Below are 22302 nucleotides of genomic sequence, written 5' to 3'. Positions count from 1 at the left end.
GTCTGCCTGAGCTGCAAAAGCCAAGCAGGTCATCTTTAAGGGATTTTTCTACAAACCCTTTCCCGTTATTCCACCATCCGAGGATGGATGGAGGCAGCATCGGCAAATCTGAATAACTAATCAGAGTCCTCATTAACCCCCCGCCGAGATGCTCAAACATTCACTTTGCTGTTTGTGAAGCAGAAAAAAAAAAAAATTCCAACCCCAACCCAACCCACCCTGCATTAAAATTGATGTGTTGTTAATCCCACTGTTCCAGACCTCATGGGTACCAAATTTCCCTCCGTCTCGCCTGAGGCCGAACAGTATGGTGCCGCTTCTGCGGGGCACTTCGACTTTCCATTATTTATCCGTGCGGTGTAGCGAGGCCGCTTTTGTTCCCCGGGCCCAGATGTGCGCACATGTGCACGTCCGGGGGTGGGGGTGTCTGATATTTCCATGCGTGCCCCCTTCGGATAATGCAAATCACCTATAGCGGGCCTCGGAGCGACTCGTCTCTCTCGGACCGTGTTTTGCGGCGAAACGGCTTTGCTTTTGAAGAAATATAGAAATATTGCGTGCGTGTGGGCATGTCTTAAGTCTTTTCACTCTCTCTGAGCAAGGACGGGGTTAGTGCATCGCTATGTTTAACTTGTGGGACTGGGGAGGTAGAAGGGTGAAAATGCCTTATTGCTCTTTGCACCTTTGAGCATCCCTGCCTTGCAGCCCCAGCTTTTTCTTGGAAGTGGGAGATGCTACAGAAATTGCACCGCTGGGAGAAAAAAAAACCATCAAAGCAAAGGTTTTCAGTGCAATAGTCCTCACTGCAGATGGCAGCAGGTGTTGCCAAAGTGCTCGGAGAGTCGCGATCGCCCCCTGGAGCTCCTTAAAGAGTTAAACTGAAATCGGAGCTTTGATTTCTGCCTTTACACAATTTTTCATGTGTACAGGGTTTCTTTGGTCTTCCCCATGGGGGTAGAGTTTGGGGCCAGTACAGCTTGCAATGGACTCCTGAGAGTAGCGTGGGGTATAAAAATAATTCAGTACAAACCAGCAGTGTTATTAGGGATTTCACCATTCATTGTTTCCACTTATGTCAGAGGAGCTGGCATAAAATTTATTAAAAAACGGTCGTCACTATTACACAGCACCGATGTGATGAGGTTGAAGCATCATGATCTGCTCCCTTTGGAAACAAGGCGACACACTAGGAGAAGCTTTCTTGCTTTAAAATCCTAGACTTTTTGCAAAAATTCTGGATTTTGTTTTGCTAAATGTCAGCTTTATTAGCATTCCCTTACACTTAATTAAATCTTTATTAACAGCAATGCCCTTGGCGTTTTGCAGTCTGGGTACAGGCTGAGATCCCGGGATGCTGCATTTCCATCTCCGCAGCTGGATGTTTTTCAGGTCGAGTAGATCAGGATTTAGGGCATTTTGGGGGATTGATTAGGGCATTTTGGGGGATTGATGGCTTGTCATTAATGCTGCCTCATTTCTGACCCTCTGGCATACACTCCATGCAACCTTGAGTGCCCAGGACACAACGTTTCTTGCTGGCTTGCATCGCCCACGGTGGAACATCTTGAAGGAGGCATCTCCTCCATTCCCTTTCGCGCTGGGAAGACTTCAAAGTCCTCCGCTAAACTTCAAAGGATGGCTTTAAAAGTCACTAAAAGTGTGTGCTGGCTCAGAAGGACTTACGTCCCTCAGCAAGGGTGTCCCTGGCGCGGTTGGCTCTTGGTGCTCTTGGTGATGGGGACAAAAATGGCATCTTTTGTGCAGCAGCTGCACAAGTCCATATTTTTGTCCTACATGCATACAGCATCCAAGACCTCTGCCCTGATCACCTCCAAGGATGAAAATCAGTCTACCAGATCTCTTCTAGCACTGGCAGAGCTTTACTTATCTGCTCCTTTTCCTCCGCTCCTCATGTTTTGTTCATATGGTGAGCCCAGATGAGAAAAGTCTGTCCCATGAGATGGAAAAAAGTCTTTACAAGGATGAAGGATTGCTGCAAAACATGAGCTTTTTCATCACATTGTCAGGACAAATCCACCACAAATCAAGGCCTGGGTCCTTCTCCTGCGTATTTGGAGTCAGCCTGTGCATGCTTTTCCAAGGCATGACCCCATAGGTTGGGATTTTTTTTATATTCCTGATCATAAATATCCATAAGGATATTTCAGCTGCTGTTGTGGTGGAAGAGTTTTGGACTCAAGCCCCTTCTGAGCATTTAGCATAACCCAGATTAGGTCTCTAAACCTCTCAGCAGGACCTACACTTCCCTGGGAAGTCAAGGGGCATCTTGACCTTTCACTCCTTTCACCAAGTTTTCCATGTTTGGGGGTTTCTGCCCTGTTTTGCCCTGAAGTCACCCCATTGTTTCCATATCTCTCCTTGGCTGATGGCCTCGGTGACATTCCGGTTTCCAGAAACGGCACTTCCTATGCGAGCTTCCGCATACACCTCTGTCCTTTGGAACCATGCTCCTGGCCATGATGATGGATACTGTCCGTGAGGGCCCGAAAACGGGAGCGTTGTTATTGCAAGGGGTTTGGGATGGAAATAGAACCAGGGGAGATGGTTCTCATGGGTCTCCCATATGGCGTCACCACATGAGGCATGGGTGACATATAGCAGAGGCGCGTCCCTCAGGTGTGTCTTGGAGACCTGAGGAGCTCTCTGGAGGTGGCACGCATCGCGGTAGGTATATCACATGTATATTGGGTATCTGAGGAGCTCTCCAGAGGTGATGTGTATCTAGAGGTGCATGTATCAGATGTACATGTGAATCTGAGCAGTTCAGCAGATCAAGGGGTGTATATATATATATACATACACTAGACATATACCAGCAATCTGAGGAGCTCTGTACCAGGTTATATATATCAAGGCAGATCTATCGGATGTATATTGAAGATACGAGGCGCTCTCTAGAGGTGATGTGTATCATGCTAGATGTATCAGATACATCATGGAGATTTGAGGAGCTCCAGTCGGGTGACATGTATCAAAGATGTATATGGCAGATGTACATTGGTGAGGAGCTGTCTGGAGGTGATTTATGTCAAAGTAGATATATCAGATGAATACTGAAGATCTGAGGAGCTCAAGAGAGATTATGGGTATCAAGGGACATATATCAGACATATAGTGGAGATCTGAGGAGCTCTCTACCAGGTGATAGATATCAAGGTGGAGGTATCAGAGGTATTGGAGATCTCAGGTGATGTTTATCTGCTAACATAGAGGCGATATCTGGAGGTGATGTGTATCAAGGGACATTTATCAGACCTATATTGGAGATCTGAGGGGCTCACTAGGGGTGATGTTTATTCAGAGATCTGGGTATTTTTATCTCTTCTATTTATTTTTTTGCAGTCAAACACAAAACACCCCCGTGGCTGTGCTGATCCTTGCTCAACTCATCTTCATTTGTCCACTGGATATGCTTAGATGGGTCTAGAAATCCCAACCTCAGCCTCTGTAAAGGCCAGATCCTTGGTAGATGCAGCACCATCTCGAACATCTCTGTGGACTTTTTCTTATTAAATAACAGCTGGGAGCTCCCCTGTTTTTGAGTTAATGGCTCTTCCCTAGTTTGCGCCGGCCGAGCCCGAGTGTAAAAGCACATTTACACTCAATCGAAGATTATAATTAACCAGGCGGATGGTGGTGGCTGGTGCGAAACAGGGGCATGGCCAACGGCAATGCCATTTCACTGCTTTTCCCCTTTTTTCCCCTTTTCAGACCCGGATTGTACCACTAACCCTCAGTGAGGTCCCGTGCCAGGAATTCGCCGCCCTCCAGGAGCCAAAAAGGACAAGACGGGACTGTGTTGCCCTTCATCCTCTGCGGACAGACCGGCAACGAGCACGCCTTCATTTTCTGGACACATCTTGGTTCGACCTCTAAAAAGCTGATTTATTTTTTGTCCTTTCTTGGCGATGTTCAAACCTGCCTGGGCAAAACCTGGGAGGTCTGGTCTAGCTCAGCCATCAGCCCTGTTTTCACCTCCAAGGGGATATTCCCACCAAAGTTTTCCTTGATTCCTTCTATTTTCCCCACTGTCCTGCAAGAAAAGTGCATTAAGGGTGGCCTTGCCCACTGTGGCTTCACTGACACTGCTGAAAGCTAGTGCAGAAAGCTTCATCCTCTGCTTAATATTTCGTCTTCTCGTTTCATCATTTCCTCTCAACATTTCAAATATTTCATCCTTGCTTTCCCAGGTTGTGATCCCTACCCAGAAAATCCTGTTTTCGGGGCAGCGGTAGGATTCTTGGAGGGCAGCAGCTCCCTGAGCACCCCCAAACGGTAAGGCTGCTTCGCGTTTTATTAATTGGACAATTATATTTATTAATCGAGTGGGATGTATCACGTTGTGACCTCAGCGGGGCTTTATGTGGAGGAATTCTTGCGCTTTTCCAGTCTACCCAAGTTATATCACCTCTTCCCTAAATGCAGTGACCATTTAGGGTAGGAATTAATCTTTCTTGATGCGTTTTTCTTCATTTTTTAGAAATCAGGCTGTGCAAAGAATCTTGCTTCAAAGCTCAAGTGTTGAAAACATGTTGTTATGAGCCCTACAAGCCATGGCCAGCCTGGAGGAAAACACAGATATATTTTTATAAAAATACCCTGAAATATGGGCTGCTATCACTGCAAAATTTTGGCACAGCAGTAGGATGTGGAGAAATGGTCACCAGCTAAAAATAACTGAAACGCGGAGCTTAAAATAAGAGGTACATGAAACCAAGGGTCTCACAGTCCTTTAGTCAACCCCGATCGCTAAAATTAGGGCTTGACAGAGTGACAGATACGCTTGATCTGTGCCAAAACCGTAGGCAGCTGGCAGGTGACAAAAAAAAATACAACCCCGTTGGCGGCAACTTTCCTCCTAAAGGAGCAAAGAGCAATCTTGGGTCACTGAAAATGGAGGAGCCGCCTTCAATTTGTGCAAGTAACCTGAAAAAGTGCCCGATTTCTTCCTAAACTGGTGATGTTTAGGGTGGGGGCATCTCATGGGAAAACCCAAAAGCTACTTTTTTGTTCTTCCATCCCGAAGTGAAGCTTCATTTGGTCCATGGTGGAGCAGAGCATCTTTTCTTTGAGTCTTGCCTCCTGTGAAAGTGCTTTTTAATAAACAGAGGCCAATAATGGCAGGATTATTTCCCCCAGGCTGCCCTTTCAGCCCTGATTCACACTGGTGACCTTCCTTCGGCCAAAAACCCCCCATGATTAAGGATGTGATGAAGCTGCTGAATTTCTTATTAGTCTGGTTTTGCCCCATTTCTAATAAAGGTACAGGTTGGATTCACTTTGAAATTACTTCTCTGGATGGTTTGTGGGAGCTTGGGGTCACCACAAGGACCCCATTTTGGGGAGATCCTCCCTGCCTTGATGCCCTCTTCCCAGTCAGTAGTTTGACGTGAGCTGCCTGGCACTTGCATGGAAGGGCTGGCTGCCCTGCGATGGAGGAAACTGAGCTTGTGGAGGACACAAGCACAACCTGGCCTGGGAAGCATCTCCAGCAAGAAGACCAAACCCAACTTATTCAGCAAATTGTGCCAACAAGGTCCAGACACCTTCCACTAAAGGCGCAGAAGGATGTGATGATGGGTGCCCACCTAATTACCTTCTGGAACAGAAGGCTGGCATTGTTCTAAGTGTAATGATAGAAATTATCTATCCTGAAGACATCTTCGGAGAAGTAACTTGGTTCCCCTTGGCCTTTTCCACCTCATATGTGGGTCCCCCCATTTTGCAGGCACAAAACCATTTCAGCTTACCTCCTCCTGAAGCCTGTATGTTCACAGAGATGCAGCTCCAAGGCCAGGTCATGCCTTTTGTCACTGTGCAAAAAAAGCTGCAAGAAAATTTGGCATATCTGCCTCATGCTGTAAATGCTTTGTAGTCTGTTTTTGTCCCCGATTTCCTCATTGTGTTGAGTTCAGACGAGGGTGAGCATATCTTAGGGTCTACCATTCAGAGTAAATGAAGAAGACGGTGTAATTAAGCATAGTTAAAGGAGTTTGAAACCATTTGTGTGTCCCTAGCTAGCTGGAGCTTGTATGAATCACCACGTCATGTCTCCAACCACTCTTTTGTCACTGACGCTGGAAAAATGGCAAAAAAAAAAAAAATTGCTTCCAAATGGGTAAATGAAAGATGTTTAAATTGAGGCAATTAATCTAGCGGCTCACATCGCAATCTTTGGTGTCTTGGCGCAGGGCTCGGGTGGGAACAGCTCTCTGCCGCTACCGGGAAGCCTGGCATGCCTCAAGGAAAACCTTAGTTTTGTCTTCTGGTTTGTAGAGTCATTTCTCACTGGGAATTCTGCATTTTAAAAGGGAATTCACTGGGGAGGTAAGACCAGGAGGAGCTGGAGAGCTGCAAGAGAGGGATGTGAAGCGGAAACTTGGCGAGTTGGGAGCTCTGATTTATCTGCCATATGGGAAAGAGGAAAACAGCCGGCTCCAGAGGGATTTCTTTCCCTCTCCCAATGGGAAAATTTGCAAGCGTGTTAGCAGGATATAGCAAGAAACGAGGCAGATTTAGGGGAGGAGAGCGTTTTATTAGGTGTGCTGCGGCATTGCTCTGTTTTTGGGGCTTTCCCATGGGTGGGGAAATCTTTGCACGCTCCCGTGCACGTCTCACCCATGTTTCTGCAGTTGGGTTAGGTTTGCTGTTATTAGCCCAACTTCTGCAAGCCCAGCAAAGAGCAGGTTTCCATTGGCGTTTACATGGTGCAATTACTCCTGCAGGTGTTGGGAGAGGAGCCTGAAGCCTGTGGGCTTTGATTTGCAAAATAAATACCCCCAAAAGGCATTATTAAAGGCTGCTTTGCTGCTCATGCGGTGGGCTGCAGCGACGGTTGCAAAAAGTCACTGCATAGTTGGTGGTGGGATCTTTGTTGGGACACATCTACATCGCGGTTGCGGGTGGGTTTTGCACCGGCGTTGCTCTGATTGGCACTTTGCAATACTTGTGCTGGCTGAGAATGTGGTGAAGGACTGCAGTTGTCAGTCTGGGATGGAAAAATGCAGCTGACGGTCACATTTTGCTGAGCAAGACTGTTCTTGAGCGTGTTCCTTCTCAGCTGCCCGTCCTTGAAGCAACAGCTCTGACATCAACTTTGCTGGTGGGACAGGAGACATGCAGAATCCACAAATCTCCCATTTTTCCTGCACCGCCTTCATCTCAGACTCATCCTTAAGCCTCTTCTTCTGGCCCATCTCTCCAAAATTCATCGCATTTTTTCACCATCCTCTTCTTTATCCTCTAAGAAGCTCCTCTGACCCTGGCCAAGACCGTGGAGGTGGGACCCTCCAGGGCTGGCGTGGGATTGAGATTTGGTGTTTGCGTGATGGAAATGTGGGTGCTCGGCGATTCCTCTCTCGTGGGATTAGCAGGCTGCGATGGAAAACGAAGTCTGCAAGGCAAGGTTTGAAAGCGTGGGGCAAGATTTTGCATAAATTATTCACAGTTAATTGCTCGCAGCGAAGAACTGTTGGAAAATTAATCCACTCCTTATTTTTTCCAAGCACTCTTGAGGCAATCAGACTTTTCCTGGACAATTTGGTTCTGGCAAGAGGAAGTTTGCACATTTTTTGGGTTCCTCAGCTACATTTCACTTCAAAGCTTTTTGATTTGCCCTCCGAAAAAAAAAATCACAATTTGCTCTTTTGGGAACTTCTGCTGGGCCGGGGGCTGGATGGCCCAAAATGCAAGTATTTTTAGGTTACTTTGAAGAAGCTTTTTTGATGGTTTCCCTGTGCTAGTTTGTTTTGGAAGGTGCTTTAATGGTCTGGTCTCCCTCTATAAAAACACTTTAGAATGTACGTAGGTATCTCAGCTTTCCACTTAAAAAAAAGAACAAAGTTGTTTAATGCTGCCGTTCAAGGTACATTAACCTTGTCTACTAAAGCTCTGACTGGCTCTTGCAGTTTTTATTCTCATGTTTATGTTGCAGAGATATCCCTGGAGCCTTTTAGGGATGGGGATCTTTGGAGAGGAGAGAAATACTTAGCGGTAATTGTTGTTCTCATCGGAAATTCACTGTAGCAGCTCCCCCCTTTCTGTGGAGCTGGAGTTGGGAGAAGGATTTGCAACTATTAAATAAATAAATGCAAATATCAAGTGAATAAAATGCTGCTTTCCCCTTCACGCAGGGGAGGTGTCCCATCAATGACAAACCAAATGGGTGCTTAGCAAGAGTTTTTTCCCACTCTCGGGTTTTGCCTGATGCGGCATTTCCCTCTCCCTTTTACCCCAGCGCTTACGCATTGACCAAGAGCTTTTTTAGGTGAAAAACAGAAAAGGGGTTTGCTCTGATCCAGGGTTTATCCTGCAGAAATAGCGAATCTCCATCTGCTTTAGCCTGTGGTTGTAGCAGGGCTTGGTTCATCCTTTTTTACTGGAAAATAACTCGATAACCGGGTGCTGGGAAGGGTACGAAGGCCAGCATTTAGGGAACCAGCATCTTGGCCAAGAGCAAAGGATGCTCCCAGTGCAAAAACTCTCCTGGATTTGGTGAGAGGAAATTTGGCTACGAAATATTCCTAAAAAAATTAAAAATACCTGGTGGCGTGGAGGTATTTCTTGCACAAACACTCCTGACGCCTCAGATAAGGCATCGCACAAGCCCACTCGGAAGCAACCTTTTAATGTGAGGAATGACCAAGAATGGCTGATGTCCTGAAAAATGGGATTCTTCTCCGTTTTCAACCATTTAATAGCATTCCATTTATTTTTAATGAGCTCAGGATGGCGTAAGGGGCTTCCCTTAATAGCTTGTGAAAACCTGGTGTTTATCTTTCAGGGTAACGGGGGAATTTTGTTAAAAACAAGCAAAAAGAGTGAAGGTTGGCGGATAGAAATGAGACATTCAAGAGCAAGAGGGTCGCTCTGCATTCACTTTATGGCCAATGAAGAGTCGGCATCACCCGCCGAGGGTGAACCTGTCCTCGCTGGTGGTTCAGAGCGAGATATATCGTCCTCTGGAGGTGCCTCTCCCTTCCCCCTCAGCTATATTTCTTCATTTTAACTTAGATATATGCACATAATGAATGCATATATCATAAACTCCAGCATGCAGAAGTCCTCTGCGAAGATGGTGGCATGAAAAACTTGCAGCCCGCTGCAGAGGGAGCATGACTGACACGGTGTCATTGCAAGCCTTAAAGAAAAAAAAATTTAAAAAATACCCTTTAGAAAAGGCAATCTTCCCTTAATACATAAAAATATCTTTCCATGTCTGGAAAAACATCCTTAACTGTCTCTAATAATTTTGAAACTTTGGGTAGAGAAGAGGAAATGCCCGAAAAGCTGATTTTCTGTTTTCTCACGTTGAATCCTCCGTCATCAATTGCATGTTTCGCTGCGGAGCAGAAGGTGCTGAGTGAGCTAGAAAAAAACAGCCCCCATTTTCCCATTGATTTAGAAACAGAAGCTGCACCTTGCAAAGCTAATATTAACGTTATCCACTGAAAACGCTAACGTCGAGTCCCAACAATGTGATTTTTTTTGTTTGTTTTTGCATTCAGCCCTACTTTTAATATGGTTTTATGGCTGTTTTATTAATGACGGAGGCTGTATTCACCTGGGGGGTGGTGGACGACTGTCTGCAATACTTTGATTTTTAAAATGTTTTAAGGCACCAGTGACCACACTGAACCTCCCCCCCCGCAACTTCTCAACTTAGTCTTTAATTATTTTTATTTGAAAGAGGAGGTAATATATTGCTGGCAAAAAAGCAGCCTATAAATCTGAGACTCTTTCAGGTAGACGCAAGCCCTTCGGGAAATACATTTTCAACTTAATGGCAATATTTCAGCGATAGCTGAAATAATTTTATTTCGTAAGGAAATTTAGGATACTTTGATTTCAGGTCGCTGCCAAAACCTAAAGTACCGCCGCTTCCGGAAATGAAAGAGCCTTTATGGGTTTTATTGCTCACCATTTCTTTCCTCTGTGCAAACGCCCTGGGAGTTGGCTGCAATTCCTGCCCTCCTCAACCCCCAGCCCCCCAGAATTCATTCTTTGCCCAAGGTTTGATCATTGCCTTGAGCTGATCTGCAAGGGGTTGGCAGGGGTTTGGCTCCTTTCGTCATCCGGATGCCGATGGTCAAGAGCTCACGTGGCTAAATTGATTTCAGAGGTGGGAGGAAAAAAAAAAAAAAAAAAAGAAAGGATTAATGTATAAAATAGCAGCTTTTGACCCTTCCCTGTGTTTGGCTGCCAATAAATCCGTGGGGCTGACAGCTTTGCACCATTAGCCCAAGATTCATGGCCGGGGGCTCCCGTGTGAAACACCCTTCCGGCTTTTCTCGCGGGCACCAGGCGCTTCCCTGGATATTTACGGTGCCCGAGTGCATTTGTTTCCCCCAAGATAAATTTACCACTATCGGCAACAGCTGTCTCTCATTTTTATCCTTTTCTTTTTACACTTGGCTGTAAGTCCTATTCTCTGAACAAATCAACGCCCATAAAGCCTTAACGAATGGCTTGATTTTAGCAAGTTAGATGATATTCGGCAATTAAACCGGGCTCTGGACTGCCACCTTCTGGGAATATATTTGGCCGAAAAGCTCGCACCCCACAATAAATGGCCACGCACTAGAGATAGGTTCACTCCTGGCATGAACAATAGATGCCGAGCAGGGTTTTTTTCCCCAAATAGTAACCTCTTATTTTTTTTAGCTTCCCACCGAGGTGTCTAGACCGTCACGGTGCTGAATTCTGCTTTTCTCCAGCTGCAGCTATTTCTGGTGGGGAGATTTCCCCGTGGCGTTAGCCCTTGAGGCTGTGCCTGCAGCTGTGAGCCAAGTTTTGACATTGGACAGTGAAGATTTTAAGCTGCGAGTTCACTCAGGAGCGGATAATTTTGCCTCCTGCTATTTTGCTGTTGGGGGAAAAGGATGAAAAGCATTGTTTTAATCCCATAAAGGCAATATCCTTCTCACTGCAAGAGGTCTGTGTCATGCAAGGAGCCCAGTCTGCCTTCCCAGTGCACAGGATTTTGGGTGTGCTCTCTTAATACTCAATTCATGGATTGTCCATACTAGGGCAAAGTTAAAAAAAAAATTAATTCATTAATGCAAAATAGTAGGAGTGGTTGACACTCATCCTGTGCAGAGAGCACTTGGCTTTCCCTGGGGGCTCAGTGCATTTATTCTCTTGGTGCTTGTAAAGCCCGAAGCCTTACAGAGAAGACCAGAATATTGTGAATCTTCCCCCAAAAAACTGTGGAGATCGATCTGAAGACCCCAAATGTGCCTCAGTTTTTACTGAGCTCATTGGTATCCCTGTTCCTCTGCCTTGTGTGAGAGGGTTTCTTCCTCATGTCGCCATTTCATGGCAAAAGCAACACCGATGCCATTGTTTGGTAGATCCCTTCACTATACCAGAGGACTGTGTGTAACTTTTTGCATTTCCTCTTCCCGCGGGACGGTGCGGCAGATTCTTTCTGGATGAGAAGCCAACAGGGAAGCCAACGCAACGACGGGCATTGCAACTGGGCGAGCCCTTCGAGAGATGTCACCTCCTCACCTTCTTACGAAAATGAGTAATTGCAGGGAGAAATGCACTTTTGGAGGCTCCGGGGAGATTTTACCAGGTGGCTTCATTAGTTTGCTGAATCCAGAGCTGAAACCGAGAGGACCCAGGGCAGGGCTTTTTGAGGATTTAAGCAAGATTTAAGCCTTTCCTTCTGAAGCAACCAGGCAGCTGCAGTGAAATAATAGGACAGGAGGCGCTTCGGGGCAAAGCTGATTTTTGGTTACACCCTGACACCAGGTCTACCAACGCATCCAGCCAAGAGCCCGAGAGCTTCAAGGGAACAAATTTGTCCCTCCCTGGGGCCCCTCTTCTTTCTCCATCACCTTGGGACCTGAGGATACCAAAAAAGAGTGTGTTCCCCCCTCAAATAAGTATGCATTTACAGAAAGCAGAGCAACTTCGAGAGAGGTTGAGGGCGGCAGACTGCCTCCCGGCTTCAAGGACGTCTGTACGGGACGTGCAAAATGGGGGCTTGCTCCCCGGTTCAAATCAAGCAAGGGTTTGAACTCTCTGTCTTCAATTCTGCGCATTTAATCGCCACAGGGTCGGTCAGCTCAACACAGGAGTCAGCTGGTTGGTCAATGCAACATAGGAGTCAACTGGTCAGTCAGCTCAACATTGGCTGCTCAATGTCCTTTCTGGATCGAGCAGGCAATGCCTGTGGATGTGACTCCATGGTGGCCAAAGGCAAAGAGACACATCCTGTGGGGTTTTTTTTGGTGAATAGTTTCAGAAAATGGAAGGTTTTGCATGTCTGTCTTTCCTTCCTGCTTCCAAAAAGGAGGAATACCTGGAAAGGGGATGGAAATCCCCATTGAAGTGCTGTGGTTATAGGCATAAAGGGTGGAAAGAAAATGCCCTGAGTGCACCAAGGCTCACAAGGGGAAAATATACTGAGGTTCACTGATGGCAGCCATCGTTTCCAAGAGCTCTGCCCTTGCCTGGCTGCTCCCCAGGGACGATCTCCTTGCCAGCAGCCTTCTTTGCTTTGCTGCTGATGCATTCCTTATCCAAAAATCACAAATCTCAAATAATCACCCAATTATGATAAGGGTCCTGAAATCATCTTGGGCTTCTTCCGGGGACAGACTGGGTGGTGGAGCTGGGGTACTCATGCGAGGAACGTCACCTCTCCTCTCTGTCCCCTTTTTCTTCCCCTTTCCGTGGGACTGTTTGAGGGGGAAGATGTCCCTTAATGCAGCGGCATTTGTCCTGCCCACAGATTCTCGATGTGACTCCCACCCAGGATGCACCATGTCTCCCCGGCATCGGCTCTGACGATGATGGCCACCCAGACGGTGCCCCCTCCTCCCTACCAAGACACCCCACAGGTGAGTGTCCCCTAGCACCCATGGGCTCCTCCAGACCCCTTGTGACCCCCAACTCCTGCATTAATTATGGTGCCTTCCTAAACAATGACCATTGCAAAGTATTTTACCCTAACACGTTCGTTGAAGAGACTGGCAAAAATTCAACTCCCTCTTGACACAACCTCCAGGATTGACAGGTTTTGGGTCAAAGTATGGGGTTTTTTTTCCCCCTTTCTGGCTTATTTTGGGGTCACGGGGTCTTGTTGGAAAGCCAACATGGTGGCGTGTTTGCAGCCAGCGGGTTAATAAACTGGAAAGTCAAAACATCTGACTAAACCAGGATGGGTTTAGCCATAGGAATGGCCTTTTCATTTATTTTTATGGAATTTTTTGGCAACCTGTGGCAGGGGGAAAAAAAGACTTCATCTCCAACGTTGCTCCAAGGGGTCGAATAACTTTTCCAAGCTTCGTTATGGAGTTATTATAAGAAAAGGAGTTTGTCCAAGAGAAACGCTACTGGAGCACCCCAATGGGCTGGACGTGGGGGTTGAGGTTGGATTTCAGAGATGGTCTGGCGCCTTCTAGCCCATCCTGAGACTTTTTGGAGGGCAAATCCACATCATGTTTCCACTTTACTGGCTTCAGTGATCAAATGGGAATGATCTGGCTTGAGCGCTGAACCGGCTTTATGTTCAAAGCAGCTTTTTGCGGGGGTTCATTTTGAGTTTTTCCCCCATTTGCTGCATATCTCAGCTGCAAAAGCAGAAAAATCTCCCCTCCCAGGGAAAAAAAACCAAATCAAGCCTGTTCTCTACAAGCTAAAATAAATAAATTGAGTTTTACACCCCCCTGAAGCCACCCAGGTCTCCTTTCCGCTCGTCTCCTTCAGTGGGAAAAGGTCACTTCTTGCAAACGACACCTTGGTGGGGTTTTTATGGCTCCTCCAACTTCTGTGTCATCATTTGCTCGCTTCGCTCCTCCGCTCCGAGAGGTTTTTTCTGTTTTTTCTTTCCCAATTTCTTTTTTTTCCCCCCGTGTCGAAATATGCCGCCTTTCTTGCTTACGCAGCGGGGAGCTGCGACGCTGTTTTACTCCTAATAGGCAATTTAAGGGATGTCTAAAATAGCCGAGATTTTCTGCAGTGCCCTACAGAGATGTCCCTGCTACCTTCCCCGTCCCATATCTGCCCCCCTCCATTTTAATCCATGGAATTTTGGGGACCCTCAGGAGCATGGTTGATCAAAACCCTCCTGTTTTTCCCTATCGAGAGGGTTGCTGAAGCGATTTTCCTTCAGTTTAGTGGGTTTGGAGGAGAAGCTGCAGCCGAGAGTTGCCTTTTTTTGCCTCAACGCTGCAACTGCTGCGAGCTTTTCACCTGAAAATTTGGGATTTCTAAGGGTTGGTAAAGCAAATCGCACAAATTTCCTCTCTCCAAAGACCGGGAAGAGATGGGGACGGTCAGCAATAAATAAAAAACAATCAATTATTAGAGCTACAACCATCTCCTGACTGTCAAGGGGACTGTTTTGGGGAGAAAAGGGCTAAAAAAGGGGTTTGCATTAATATTTTACTGCAGAGGCTGTGTGAGCAATCACCCTCACTGTCAGAAATGTGCAAAACTGAAGCAGAAATGATGGGAAAAGCTGCCTTTCAGAGGAAAAATAGTTGCTTTAATAATCACCTGGTTCTGCTAAAGGGGTATAATACGGAGCACTGTTTATACCGAGCGTGATCGTGGAAATTAGGAAGTCAGGATAAAAATCCGTAGGTTTTCCATAATAAATTAAAACAAAAAGCCGAGGGAAAGTCTTCAGCTGTTTCATTATCAAAGTTAGGGGAAAAAATGGTGTTTTAAAAATAGGCGTTTTCAGCACCAAAAGCAATGAAAGCAGCTTTGCACCCCCGAAAAAGGGCTTTTTCAAGTGATTCCGCCAGGGGTGAGAGTGGAAAATTAAAAAATATTAAATTATTTATTTGCTTAGTATGTAAATATATTATTAAAAATTATTAAAAATTGGGTGTAGATGATGTTTTTTCCAGCATTTTTAACACAGAAAGAGATAAAAGCAGCTTTGCCCGCCAAAAAAGTGCTTTTTAGGTGGCTCCATCAGGGACAAAAATGGAAAATTAGAAAAATACAAAATTTTTTAATTATGAAAAGATTTTTTTAAAAAGCCAAGCCTCAGCTTCAAAACTGGGTGATGTTGATTTTTCACTAGGATCAATGAAACCCCCCGCAACTCCTGGCGTCCTCAGCACGTTTTTGGGCTCAGAACCACTGTTTTCAGCACATGTGATGGCGGTAGAGAAATTTCCCTGTGAAATACTAAGGAATAAGGTAAATATGGCTGATTTAGGAGAATTTCTTGCCCTGAAGACCTTCACCATGGCTGTTCTCTGGAGTCAGCGTATTTGGCCATAGTCTTCAAAGCAATAAAACCCCTAAAGCAGGGGGATTATGGCACTTAAACCTGCGGGGAGCCCCTGCATCGCCCAGCGAGCGGCCACGAACTCCAGCCAAGGGTTTTCTTCCTAAAGAAGGAAAAAAAAACCCCAAAAATAGAATATAAAAAAGAATATAAACAGCAAATGATGCGCAGTGTTGAGTAAGCGGCACCTCAAAAATCTCTTGTTTTAACCGGAGCCTTGCAAAAACATCTTTTGGCAATTTTTTTTTTGGCATTTAAAACTTTTTTTTTACTTTTTAAAAACTTTTTTAAAACTTTTTTTAAACTTTTTTACTTTTTAAAAACTTTTTTTAGTTTTTCTTAACCTTTTACCTTTTTAACGTATTTTTCAAATTTTTTAACAATAGTTTTTATATTTTTACATACTTCTACACAATCATTTTACGTATTTTTAAATCTTTAAAAACTTTGTTAACTTTTTTCACATTTTTTGCGTTTACCTTCCCCCCCCCCTTTTTCTTTCCCCTCCTGTAACTATTTTTGGCCATTAAAAAAAACAACAAAAACAAACAAAAAAAACCTGCCTGCTTTTTTTTTGGTCAATGCCTGCAAGTTTTCTACCCAAATCCAGACCATTTCCCCCCCTATTTCCCCATTTTCGCACTCCGAGACGTTCGCGCTCCCAGGCCAGGAACCTGCTGCCCTTTTCCTCCCTTCCCATCCCCACCTACTCCCCAAAAAGCCATTTTTGGTTGCGTTTTCCCCTTCCTTCCTGCCCAGCATCCCCGTCAGGCTGCGAATACGCACATCCGAGCATCCTCTCGTCTCTTTTTATGCCAATTTGGGGTTATTTTTATTTATTTTTTATTATTTTCTTTAGCCCAAGGTGAGGTAATGGCTCTGAAACAGCCGCAGAGGAGGGAATTTTTTGGGGTAACTGCCCGATTAGTTGCAGCCTGGGCTGGAAAGAGCCAACTTGGCAGGATGCAGAAAAGGGCTGCGGCGCCCCCGTACATGAGTGTGACAAGGGGGAAAAAAAAAAAGGAAAAAAGCCATTCTCCCACCCAAAAAGTAATTTTCAAGGGAGAAAAAAGGGGAAGAAGAGGAAGAGGATGGGGAGATACTCAGTGGCGCTGCTGGCGCATCCCCAAACCCCCTTGCATTTTGGTTTTAGATAGAAATTGGGGGAGAAAAAAGCAAAATCCAGACTGCTGGGGTGGGAACCCTGACTTTTTCGCTGATTTATTTAGCACCAGAGAAGGGACGAGGGGTGGAAATCGAACGCTGGGTTGGGAGAGTTAGAAATTAAACAGCGCTGGGTGAATATACAGGTGCCGGAGCCAAACTTTGGTGTTATGAACAATAAAGGAGATTAAAAGAAAAAAAAAAAAAAAAAAAAGCGCCGTACCGGCAGCAAAAGGTCAGGCAGGAGATATTAAAGTCAAACATTCTGAAAGCAAAAGGGGCCGCGGGTTTGGCCCAGCTCGGATTTACGCAGCTTTCAAGGGAGGCAAGAAATGTGCTTTTTTCATGCCAAGAAAGCTGAGTGTCAGGGTGAGTTTGGCTGGAGGCATCTCTGGGCATACGGATATACCTTTTTGTATATGTATATGTATAGATATGTGTATACATAGATATAAAAACATTGTATTTCTATATAAATAATCACAGAAATAACTATAAATGTATATTATACAAATATATATACATATTTCTATAGAAACAAACACAGCAATACAGAAGTATATTAGGCAAATGAATAAATGAGAGATTTTATTTATATGTAACCAAACACAGAAATGAACCTATATATTAGGCAAATAAATAACTTACATATATAACACTTATGAAGAGGCAGAACTTTCCTTTTGCCACCCAGCTCGCGGGAAGATTGGAGAGTTACGGGTGAAAACAGAAAAATGCTGATTTTTTTTGTCAACATTTCAACACCAAAGCGGACAAAACAGCCTCTTTGCATTAATTTTCTCCTGAGATTTTGAGCGAAAACCAACAGATTCTGGGGGTTGCTGATGCATTTGAACCCAAATCGATTAAAATTCTCCCTGGTTTTTTTTTTTAAACTGAATCTTGTGGAGATGAAGTGATTGGGTACGGGCAAAAGAAGAAAAAGGTGGATTTTTTTTTTTGCTGGCTTCATACGGTACAAAAATGATTCATCCCTGGGCTTGGCGACCTGGAAGAGGCTCACATAATTTTGGAAGAAAGTTTAAAATGCCTGTGTGTCTAGACAATAATACCTGCTTTGAAAAAAGTGGCGGCGAGCAGGAGACGAGCATTGCAGCTGATTTAATCTGGGACCTCTGCAAAGCATCCCTTAGTAAATTACCCCCCGCCTTCGCTTTGCTGGCGGTGCAATAAGGACGTCAGGATTTTTTTTCTCATGTTTTCCCCTAGTAAAAAGCGGAAAAAAAATGGGGAAAACCTAATCCTGCTGTTTCCAGGGTCAGGTGAAATGCAGACCATCCTGCTTAGAGCCCCATCACGGGGCTGCCTCCTCCTAAATTGTAACAACCTAGCGCAGCAGGCTGCAAAACTCAGCGAAGTGCAATAAACCCCGTTTTTGTTGTCTTCTCTTCCTTCTTTCCCCTCCCCTTTATTCCACCCCCCCCCTTCCCAGATGACGGCCACAGCCCCGCAGCCCGCCAAGGCACAGCCCGTGCATCTCGCCACGCCGGCGGCCGCCAACGCGCCGGTACCCGCTGCGGCCGGTGACCCCCAGGCGCAGCTGGAGGCCGACAAACGAGCCGTCTACAGGTGATGCAAGCTAATATCGGTGTGCGTTAATTAATTAAAGCATTATTCATCAATGCATCAGCTATTCTAATGCGTTATTAATGCATCGATTCGTTGATACATTAATTGACGCATCGGTTGAGGAATCGATTCTTTGATGCATTAATTAGCACGTTAGTTGGTACATCGATTAGTTGATGTGTTAATTAATGCATCAGTTGACGCATCGATTCGTTGACGCATTAATTGCATTAATTGACGCATTGGTTGATGCATGGATTCATTGATGCATTCCCTATTAAAATGCATTATTAATCCACTATTAATCAAATGCATTAATTAACAGGCAGCAAATGGGGGGGGATTAGCAATTACATCCTTTAATAATAACTATCGACAACAGTTCACGGTGGTAGGGCTCCTTCATGGACCCGGTTTTGCAGCAACCCCGCCCTCCCCAGGTTGTCACCGCCCAGAAAAACCAAATTAGCCCTTTTTTTTATTGGCCAAACCATGCGATTTTGGGCTGAAAAAGCACCCAGGAGGAGTCAAGTCACGTATTAACTTGAGGGGTGCGGTTCATGCATCCGTATGGGGTGGGGGCAGCTGTGGGCGCAGGGTGGATGAGGCCCTCCAGTTGCCTTTTTTTGTCACTTTGGCGATAATAGTATATAATATTGTAATATATGCAGTAATGTTTTTGTGTAATTGTAGTAACTAACTTTATAATTATGTAAATAGTGTAATTATATAAGTCATATATAATTACATAAGTGATATGTAATTATTTACAGTGCTACAGTACAGTCATGATGTAACATTAATGTATAATATTATAATTAGGATTAAGGTTTAAGGTTAAGGATTAACCCCCCCTTAATGGCCCGGGCTGCGGGGCCTCGTAAACCAAAAAATAGCAGCTAAAATATTTTGATGCCATATATTTAAATGAGTCCGAAAGGTCCGGAAGGGCGGATGAAGGCGTGGAATAAACCCACTGGTCCCCGGGAAAACGCACAGGATTATGTGGGGCGGGTCTCAAGATTCATCCCGATGATGGAAATAATTTTCTCAAGGCAAAAGATGTCAGTCAAGGAAAAGAAACGCCTTTTCTTCACGCTTCGGCGAGGATTTTTGCAGCATTCGTGGGATAACGAAAACCAAGAAACCCTTTGGAGTTTTTACAGCCGTTGTTAGAAGGTCAAAAAAAAGAGAGAAAAACCAGAAATATCTTTTTGGAGGTATTTCCCATCCAGAAAAGTGAGAAAAATTTGTTGGCTTGTCCAAATCTGGACGCTTATTTTTGGGAAGGAGCCAAAACTACCCCCCGGCAAATATATTTTTATCTCTAAACCCACACCCAACGAGCCTTTTATCAGCAAAATCTGAATATTCACCTGTATGGCGGTTAATATATTGTGCGTATGTCATTTGCAAGCAAACACGCGCTGCCGGGGGGCGTTCAGCTCTCCCAGGGCTGTGCCCTCTGCCCAAAACGATGGCTTTTTGTTAATTCTCAATAATTGCACCAAGGCAGAAGGCTACAAGCGTCAGTCGATCAACATGGAGGGAAATCGCTAGGAAAATGCGATGGGAAAATACAAAAAGCGCTGGACAGGTCACCCTGCTGGGTTTTATGCTCTAGCGGGAGGTTTATAACCCATTAAAAAAAATAGGAAAAAAAAGGGGAAAAAAAAGTTAATCCCCCCCTCCCTGCTTGGTGTGGGAGTGTCTTTGCCAGGTCTGGCCCAGCAGCATCACTTCTCTGCTGCAATTCTTTTTTCCCCAGCTAAAAAAAGTATTTTATTCCCTTTATGCAACAGCGGGGCTGGAACTTCCCGGCCTGACCAGTGAAAACGATGGGCCCGCGGGAAGCGGTGCCTGCACCGCCCCAGGCTGGATTTTTCCAAGTGGGAAGCAGCTGGATTTCTTTGCATTCGGTTGATTTTATATTTCTGCGGGAGGCGAGGTGCGTTGTGATGTGGCCGCGGGGCCGCCGGCTCGTGGACAGAGCCCTGCCGAAGGTGCGAAATTAGGCCATTAGAGGAATTAATTTCTCTTTATTAGCCCGTGTCGAATCCTTTTTATTAGTGTCTGCGAACGACCTCTCTCCTGCAGGAAAATGTCAGGGCTGGTTCAGCCCTTTGATTTGGAGGATTCCATGGCAAAAAAATAAAAACAACCCCCAAAAAAAGTGTTTTGGTAAAACCGTATTCAACAAAATGAGATTTTTCCACCCCAGAACTCCTCCTTGTGCTGTAGGGGTGATTTTCCACCCCTTACCGTGGGCAAACAGCCTCTGGTTCCCTGTGCGTCCTGGATATCCATTTATTTTCTCCCCCCAGATTTCACGGCAAGGATGGGCTCCAGCTCTCAATGTCCATGCCCCGACCTCTGCCTGCAGACCCCCGTGGTGGCTGTTCCCTTCCCCCTGCCTTGTCACACAAAGGCTGGAAAGAGAGAAAAACTACTTTTTTTTTTTTTTTTTTGAATGCAAAAAGGGAAAAAACCATTGCAAAACTGATTCCGCATATAGCTTGTGGCGCAAACCCAAATTCCACTGCTCCTTGACACTGCGCGTGACTAGTGGCCTCGGTCCTCTCCCTTAGCCCACCGCTGGGGACTTTTTTTTAAAATAGTTATTTATTATTTTACTTCATGCTGGTGTTTTTTAAATATTTATTTGTTTGTTTTTTATTTTATTATTTTATTTTATATTAAGTTTTGGTTTTGTTTTTTTACATACTTGTTTATTTTATTATTTTACTTTATGTCAATTTTTTGTTTTGTTTCTTAATTTTTATTTTATGTTTTAAATTGATTCGATTCTATCCTCTTCTGTTTTCTTAATTTTATTTTATTCCCAACTGATAAGCCACGTGCCACCCCCTCCTCCCCCCTGCCAGCGCTCCGAGGCATTTGTGGGGGTCAGAGGCAGCGCCGCCCCCGTTATTAATGCCAAGCAGTGCGAGGCGATGCTGGCGCCGGTCTTCATCCTGCCTTGGTCAATGCAACCCCTCAAGGCAAAGGGGCTACAAATTGTGGCAGGGCTGAAATCCCCACAATGCCCCCCCCCGACCACCCCCATCTGTGGGGCAATTCCTTGCCTTTGCTCCTAGTTGATGGAGCGGCTCTGGAAACAGCAGCAGGCATCTGCCGCTGAGCTGCCGGTTCATAAGTCCCAATAATTCAGGCCACTGCCTGGAATTTGCCTTTCATATCCCTCGGCTAAGCCCCGGCGGGGCTGCCAAAATTATGAAATTATTCCTGCTCCCCCCCGCCCCCCCCCCCAGCTCCAGCCTCGGCGAATCTTGCATTAAACCGGGATCAGGACAGATTAAACTATAATATGCTGCAGTATTAATGGCTGCAAATGAAGACTTAGCTGAGGGGTTTAACCCCTTCGCTTGACTGTGGCTTGGAAAAGACCAGCAGGAAGTGATTCGTCACCACCTTTTGGGGCATCTTTTGGAGATAAAATGGTGGAGCAAATCCCATTGCGCTGGGATAACTGGGGTGCTGGGGGAGAGCCTCCTTGGAGCAGCGCTTTGCGTTTCTCCCCTGAAAGACTCCATAAATGCTTTTTTTTTTTTTCCAATTTGCACAGCTGGGGAGGTTCATTGAGGGTTGTGCTAACTCACGGGCTTCCTCCCCTCCTTCTCCACCTGCTTCGGTGTTGTGTATTTGCATATCATATTGCATCGATTTAGCATCATCGTTAGGGCAGATCGTGGATTTGCAAGAATTGCAAGCTCCTTTTCTAATCATTGGAGCGAATAGTGGGTTTGCAAGAAGAATTGCAAATCGTTGTTTCCTAAGAGTCGTCTCGTGGTAAGAAAGAAGGGGGATTTGACCCATCTTTGTAGATGGACGTGGATGATGCTTGACAGAAGTGCAAAGAGACCCCTTGGTGGAGGAGCAACCCAAAGCAAGGTCAGTCCGTAGGATGCTGTGGGCACGTGGATATACTAGCGTCTCCGACCAAGAGAGACATTTTGGGGTAAAACGGTGATCGATGGGGTAAAATGACACATCGATGAGTGGGTGCTGATGTCAATCCCCAAAATGCAAAGCCACCAAGGCGGCTGATGGCTCCAAGACAACCAACCTCAAGCCAAACATTTTTGCCCAGGGCAAAATATTTAGGAAATGCCGGCTTTGGTGCAATGGTGGAAAGCACCAAGACATTGCCTGGTGGAGAAGAGGGTGAATTTTGTGATTTTTTAAGCTTTTTTTTTTTTTTTCTCAGGAGTGAGATTTGCACCACCAGGCTCTTGCAAGCTGGGAGG

At 45.4% G+C, this 22302-nt stretch overlaps 1 protein-coding gene across 3 annotated transcripts in view; it reads left to right on the top strand.

Annotated features, from left to right (window-relative positions):
• PKNOX2 (PBX/knotted 1 homeobox 2) overlaps positions 1-22302 on the top strand; it is a 91843-nt gene that overhangs the window by 51003 nt on the left and 18538 nt on the right. For 2 of the 3 annotated variants that reach the window (XM_064470767.1, XM_064470768.1), the window contains exons 2-5: positions 3733-3884; positions 4212-4296; positions 12764-12872; positions 17898-18034. In XM_064470767.1, coding sequence (XP_064326837.1) covers positions 12789-12872; positions 17898-18034 — 221 coding nt within the window. In that variant the 5' untranslated portion in view covers positions 3733-3884; positions 4212-4296; positions 12764-12788. Of the gene's footprint in view, positions 1-3732; positions 3885-4211; positions 4297-12763; positions 12873-15070; positions 15190-17897; positions 18035-22302 lie in introns of those variants that run through there. The other variant, XM_064470766.1, reaches the window with a different exon arrangement.

Source organism: Phalacrocorax carbo, chromosome 21, assembly GCF_963921805.1.
Source record: "Phalacrocorax carbo chromosome 21, bPhaCar2.1, whole genome shotgun sequence".
In the NCBI taxonomy this organism is placed as follows: domain Eukaryota; kingdom Metazoa; phylum Chordata; class Aves; order Suliformes; family Phalacrocoracidae; genus Phalacrocorax; species Phalacrocorax carbo.
This window is presented reverse-complemented; position numbering and strand designations above follow the sequence as displayed.